Source organism: Primulina eburnea, chromosome 1, assembly GCF_022965805.1.
Source record: "Primulina eburnea isolate SZY01 chromosome 1, ASM2296580v1, whole genome shotgun sequence".
In the NCBI taxonomy this organism is placed as follows: domain Eukaryota; kingdom Viridiplantae; phylum Streptophyta; class Magnoliopsida; order Lamiales; family Gesneriaceae; genus Primulina; species Primulina eburnea.
Window position 1 is genome coordinate 56,052,052 of NC_133101.1, and position 7,205 is coordinate 56,059,256.

At 35.9% G+C, this 7,205-nt stretch overlaps 2 protein-coding genes across 2 annotated transcripts; both read left to right on the forward strand.

Annotated features, from left to right (window-relative positions):
* Positions 1-389: 389 nt before the first annotated feature.
* On the forward strand, positions 390-3,060 carry LOC140832297 (universal stress protein PHOS34). The gene is made up of 5 exons (XM_073196223.1): positions 390-424; positions 1,997-2,407; positions 2,475-2,569; positions 2,636-2,757; positions 2,839-3,060. The coding sequence occupies exons 2-5, from the start codon at positions 2,236-2,238 to the stop codon at positions 2,924-2,926; spliced, it is 477 nt and encodes a 158-aa protein (XP_073052324.1). The 5' UTR covers positions 390-424; positions 1,997-2,235; the 3' UTR covers positions 2,927-3,060.
* A 1,179-nt stretch (positions 3,061-4,239) lies between these two features.
* On the forward strand, positions 4,240-5,922 carry LOC140832304 (mitochondrial zinc maintenance protein 1, mitochondrial). Its single transcript, XM_073196237.1, has 2 exons — positions 4,240-4,618; positions 5,469-5,922. The coding sequence occupies exons 1-2, from the start codon at positions 4,255-4,257 to the stop codon at positions 5,546-5,548; spliced, it is 444 nt and encodes a 147-aa protein (XP_073052338.1). The 5' UTR covers positions 4,240-4,254; the 3' UTR covers positions 5,549-5,922.
* Positions 5,923-7,205: the final 1,283 nt, after the last annotated feature.

The window sequence follows — 7,205 nt, forward strand, 5'->3', positions numbered from 1 at the left end:
TATTTTATAATTTAAGTAAGTTGTTAAAAAATCATAATAATAGTGGAAACTTATTTTAAAAATGTATCATTTAGTCGATCTGCGTAGTTCCACCGATAACACAGCGTTTTCTATCTACATAACGACGATCCAAAGTATCAATGTTCACACCCTGGAACTGCGTCAAGGTAAACCTCGTTCCGATACCATTTCTGCAAACTATGATGATCCGTGAGTCGAGAAATTTTAATATGATAAAATTTTAAATTTTATTATATATAAAATTAAAGTACACTAATAAGAAAATTAAATTTTAAATAAAGGATACAAAGTAAATTACTTTCTACTCTTTTTTATTGAATAAACACCTGCGACGCTTCCTTTTTCCTCATTTCCCCTAATAATAATAGTAAAAAAAGGTTTGGAATTTTGCTATGGGCGGTAGGTCGAAGGGACAATAAAAAATATACGACTCATTTTAAATTTAATTAAATAAAAGGGATTTTGACTTCTATAAATCAAAGAAAGGGAGTTGACCGTTGTTAGTTAAGTGAGTTCATTTATTAAGTTAAGTGAGATCATTTATTAGTTTATTAATTAATTAGTTATTAATATTTTATTTTTTAAAAAATATTTTTTTATTGATATCGGCGATTTCGATTCAGGGTTTGGTTTAGGGTTTAGGGTTTGGGTCGAGTTTGGGTCGCGTTTGGGTCGAGTGGTAGAGAGATTTTGAATTTTGATCATTTCATAATACATAAGTCATTCTATATATGATTAGAACGTAAATATATATAAAAAATTTATTTGTGTAAACATTTTATTATGAGTTATATATTATAATTTAAGTGTGTTGGTTAAAAATTCATAACAATATTAGACGAATGTATCTCTTATCGGGTTGAATTTATGCTCGACTAAAATTCTTAACAAATTTTTAATTTCAATAAAAATTTTAACAAATTTCGTAATAATAGAACCTAAAAAACTCATAACATGTAAGACTCGATTCAAATTAAACTACTCTACCCAAAAATTGAGTATATTGTGTGGATTGACCCACGCAACCCAAAATACGCAACCCACTCAACTCAAAATTGGGTTGAGTGGGTTGCGCCACAGGGTTGTGGCGCAACCCACTCAGGCGCAACCCACTCAACCCAAATTTGGGTTGAGTGGGTCGTGCCACACATCAACCCAATTTTGGGTTGAGTGGGTCGCGCCTCAACCCAAAATTGGGTTGCGCCTGTGGCGCGACCCACTCAACCAAATTTTGGGTTGAGGCGCCACCCACTCAACCCAAAATTTGGTTGAGTGGGTCGCGCCTGGGTTGCGCCATAAGTTGTGTGACTAGAAACAATAATCCTAATACAATTCAAATCACAACTCGCTTTCATTTTTTATGATGTTATATAATTGATCAATTGATGAATCATTCTCTAAATATATTTTTTGTATGAGATCGTTATTAGATTGAATGTAGTAAAAAAATATCACATAAATTAACTAAAATCAATGCAAAATATCATATAAATGTTTTAATCCAACTATCATATAAATGTTTTAATCCAACAACCATAATTCATCACAAATACAACAACAACAATAATGCCTAAATTCTTCAATCTTCTGATAGTTCAATTGATAGGCATTTTCCTTGAACATGATATAACCTGCTCTCGCTAAACAGTAAAGTCCACATTCACCGCTGCAATGAAAAAACAAACATAAATTATACATTGATATACATTAAACAATAATGAAATAATATTTTTTTAAAAAAATTAACCTGATTTTTTGAGTAAAAAAATTATTTGACTTAGTTATTGGGTCGTGCTCTTCTTGGGTCAGCACGACCCAAGGGTCAGCACGACCCAAACCCAATTAGGTCGTGCTTACTGATGAAAAAATTAATTTTTAAACAAATTTTAAACAAAGAATAAAAAAGTAAATTACATTCACTCCCTTTCTCTTAATAAACTTTTCCGTGACTCCCTTTTCCCTCATTCCCCCGTAGGTCGAATTACTTCACGATTTTCCAGCTATTCCGAAATACTGGGCATCAACTCAATTATTCAGGAGAAAAACAAGGAGCTAAAATCGACACCACGTTCCGCAGACGGTTTCTTCATTTTAAAGAACCGTCCGCAGTAGTTTCCCATTTTCAACTGTTCTTCTCGCGTATAAAGCAGCGTGTAGGAAACAAATTTTGAAATCCAAATACTACTTCGCTTTGGTCAGAATTATATTCAAGCCATGGAGAAATCGGTGATGGTGGTGGGAATTGATGACAGTGAGCATAGCTTCTACGCCTTGGACTGGACTTTGCAGCACTTCTTTTCTCCTTCGCCGGAGAACTCCCCTTTCAAGCTCGTCATTGTGCACGGGAAGCCTTCCGCCGCCATGGCTGTCGGAATTATCGGGCCAGGTAAACTGATTTCGCCTGAATATTTACAAGAACTCGGAGATTTTGCTTTAATCATGGTATTTTTTAGGTACTGCTGATGTTGTACCTTATGTGGAAGCGGATTTGAAGAAAATCGCAGGCAGGGTTCTGGAGAAGGCCAAGGAAATCTGTAGCGCTCAACTGGTGCGTATCAATTCCGCTAACTGTTTCACAAATTTATCGATTCTAAGAATCTGGAAGTTCTGGCAGGTCAAAGATGTGATTTTGGAGGTCGTGGAAGGCGATCCCAGGAACGTTCTGTGCGAGACTGTGGAGAAGCACCACGCATCAATGTTGGTCGTCGGCAGTCATGGTTATGGAGCCATAAAGAGGTAATGAAACGGGTTCTGAAGAATTGTCGAAACAAGAAGTTTTTTTCGTCCTTCAGCTGATGCGATCGGGTCTTCTTACAGGGCTGTTCTTGGAAGTGTGAGTGATTATTGTGCTCATCATGCTCACTGCTCTGTCGTGATTGTGAAGAAGCCGAAGGCTAAGAACTAATTCGCAGCCACCTAGTGATATATTGCGTCACCCAAACTATGCGTAGCTTTGCGAGTTTGTTTATTATTATGCTCAATTTTCTGTAATTAACTCCATCTTTATCTTTCATTTATAAAGTTCTTTGCATTCCAGTAGCAATAAGCAAAGTTTTTACCATAATGGACTCATTTAGACCTGGTACATTTCACTTGTTAATCACAAGGGAACATAAATGTGCATCCAACTATTCAGCTAGATGGAGAAGGAGAAATAAAGTAAGAAAAAAACGATGCATCATGCAAGGAAAACAATACAACTTGTTTTGCACCGACGGCGGCATTTTGGAAATTTAGAATTTCACAACACATGAACACAGTGTTGACATCATTATTAATAAAAACACTTCTCAAGAAGATTGTTTAATTCACCTTTTCAATTGATCCTCAATGATGATCAGCATCTCCTTCTCCAAGGCTGCTGTGAGTCGAAGTTGCTCCTCCTTGTATATTCTTCTACGTTGGAACTGCAATAAATGCAGCAACAATCAGTAAGAAAATGAGAGGTGTTGGGGAACAATAACTGCATTTCACTGGAATTAGCCCTTTCTATCAGCCATTATAGTTCAATTCACAAGCATCATATATGATATGAATGATATGTGTTCCTTTTCTTAGTTGGAACTGATAGAAAGGTTGAAAAAGCAATGCTCGGTTTTACCAAGGGTTGAACAAAAAGTTACCAAAATACCATTCTAGAAAAGGAAATGCAAAAACAAGTTTAATAATCTAGTTTCCGTGATTTTGTTCGAGTGGAATTTTGGCTCATTCATAAAAGCCTAGAAATACAGGAACAAGAAAACAACTCGCACCCACCACCACCACACCACCATGACAAATAAAGAATGGAAAAGAGACGTGTTCAGATTTTGTTCGAGTGGAATTTTGGCTCATTCATAAAAGCCCTGCTACTAGTTGGCCTTAGTCACTGGTTAAATACAGGTCTAGCAATTCACAAACTCTAACAAAAGAGAAGTAAGCGAAAGGGACTTGTATACCTCACTCGAAATAGTCTTCACGCAGGAGGGCACAATCCTCGCGACATGTATTCGCTAAAATCCATCCAGAAATCGTTGCACCTTCCCTTCTTCCCCAACCAGAAGTCGATGATTCTATGCTATGTTGGAAATGCTGATGGACTCAAAAGTAATTTGTTTTTTATTCAGATGTTTGCATGAATAAAAAACCAACTACCGTAGAACTCCCAATGTTACATAAATGATAAAATCACCCCAGAAGCCATTTGTTTTCAGCTGTACTATACGAGATTAGCCTGACAAATTATAATATGATATGATCAATCAAGTCTTTGGGCCGGTCAAAGCCCAAGAAAATGGCAAATTAAGCCCTGGTTCCCCCACAGGAGTCAAACGACGTAGTCTCCCTTATTCTTTGTCTTCCTTAGCGGTGAAGGGAGTAATGGGGAGCCAAGCACTGAGCGCCTACAGGGTGGTGCTGAGAGCCACCCGTCGGACGTTTGCCGGAGATACGCTTATGCTGCGAGAGTCCGCCGCTGAGGTTCGGAAGAAATTCGAGGAGAACCGTCACGTTACCTCGGCCGCAGACCTCCAACGCCTCCTCGAGGAGGCTCGTGAGGCCTCACATTTCATTTCCAACATGATAGTCCAGGCCAAGCTCAATGATCGCGGCGGCTACGGTATGACAAGAATATATATTTTTCGGATTACATTATGACGTTCTTGTTGTTCATCCTGTTCTTCTTTCTGTGTTACCATCTGTAATTCCGAATGTGTGATGTGCACTCCATGTGTTTGTTGCATCCCCCATGAATTTGATCGACAAATGCGCCGAATCTGTGCCCAGCGAGATAAAAAAAAAGGAAACAGCTTGGGAAAACCTAAGATTGCTCCAACCATATTGCCAGTCTTTTTATTCCTTGTTATTCTTGATCAAAGAAGTTTACTTTGTCTATTACTTTGATGGGTAAATTGTGCAGTGAACGTGAGCGTTTTAACCTATGATGAATTATTTGAGCGATTAAACTCCCAATATATTGTGCAATATGGAACTAACTCGGACACTTCCAGTTTAGCACAGTATTCAACTTTAGGTATTTTGTGTTTTTACAACTTTTGATGGTAAATTTACTGTGTTCTCTTAGCAATTAGTGATTGTCTGTTACATATGAATGTAGACATGTAGTATCGGATGTGCTGTGTGGTTTTGTTAATCTTGTTATATTCTATGCTGTGTGCACCAATATTCATGGATTCATTTATTTTTTTATGGCAAAGTTTAAGGGTAGTAAAAATGGATATTGCTTTAGTAGTCGACTCAAACCAACTCGGAAGACCATTCCATGAATTTAGATGCTTGTTTAATACCTTTTATGGGATAGGTTGACGCTTTCGGCACTACCTTGCTTATCTAAGTGAATCATGTTTCTTGATGTACGTTCTTGATATGTTGGAATTTTATCGAGCTTTCCAAGTTGCAACAATGTTTGTTACCCTTGATAATTTTGACTCAACCTGTTGATGCTGTAGAAGTGAAGCCTGAAAAAGATCATGCTGGAGCTACTCTGGAGATTCCTTCTGAAGAGATTCTTAAGAAGAAATCTGTATAAAATGTGCATCAGTGATTAAACAAGGTGGACGCTTGTACTCTATACTATCATGGATCATTAGCAGTCTCAAGCAGGAAAGTTTCACCCGGCCCTTCTCTTTTCCATTTCTATTTACCCAGTTCATATCTTTCTTTCGTGTGTTCCCGGGCGAAATGGGAGATTATACTTGTTATTGTTTCATGTTGGAAGTCTCTAAATTGCACTGTAAATTAGCCCTCGAGTCTTAGCTAGAAACAGCTTCAGCCTGTGCTAATAGTGACTATTGAGGACTATGATTTGGAAAATAAAACATGATTCCAAACAGAAAATGGGACTAAACCAACACCTTGATGTTTTTGTATTGGAAATATTAATTGCTAAATACATTACTACTATCCAAAATCTACTTATTTTCTCGCGGCGTTTGTCACCCTCTAGATTCACCAACAAATTTTATGGGGTTTTTTCGAAGCTCATTCAATAGAAATTGTCTTAAAACAGTTGAGTTGTGAGGCTATTCTTTTCCACGTCTTGAGAAAATACAATTCACTAATGTTGTGTTTGAACTAATGGATTTGAATGATAAATTTTAATTTCATGATTTCACATCTTTTTACTTTTTTGATCGAACACCATTCATTGTTGCATTTGGGTTGGTTAATTTGAAGTTAAAGATTCAAATTCATGATAAAAAATCTTTTGGTTGTTTGGGTAAATCCACTTGACAATGAATTTTGAATCTCCAAATAGTTATTTTTTTTTAGTAAATTTCAAATGCGCTCAATATTAAGACAAATAATTTCAATAGTAATAATGGTATAATCTTGATAAACTTAAGAAGAGTAATTTGAAATAATTTGTCAAATCATTCGAAGCAAATATATCCATGCGCAACTCATTTAGTTTTTGATTCTGACCAAAACCGAAAATGCAGTTTAGTTAGGGGCTTGAAAGTTTTAATTTAATATTCAATATCGTGGCTGTCATATTATTATTTTGATCTTTTGTGAGATGATCTCACGAATTTTTATTTCTGAGACGGGTCAATCCTATCGATATTCACAATAAAAAGTAATACTCTTAGTATAAAAAGTAATAAATTTTCATGAATGATCCAAATAATATATCTGTCTCATAAAATACGATTTATAAGACCGTCTCACACAAATTTTTGCCTTAAAAAAATATGTTAAAAATTGCGAGATGGGATGAAATTTTTGGTTTATGGAGAAGAAAATGTGAAAAGAGTCCAAACTAAATTGTGTTGAATTGAAACCAATGATTTTGATTCTTGCGATTCCATAGCGGCTCGAACCGTACCCATGTGCACCCCTGGTTTAAAAGGTACAATCCAAAGCTGTTACCAGTGAGTAATCTATTTTATATCAATTAATTATGATTAAATTATGTCATTATTGATGTTATATTTCTGCTAAAGATGAATTATCGAGTGAAAACGGGAAATAATCATCTAGAAGATACATTAATTGTTCGGTACAATAATTATCTTTGCTTTCATTCAAAATGTGGCGTTCGAACTGCTACAAGATTTAAAATATTTGAGTTGTACCATTATCATCAACTATAATTTTTGTTAAAATATCAATTGCTCGGTCATACAATTATTATCAATCTTAATGTTATGAGTTCGATTTTTGTTGAGTGCAATTATTAGGAG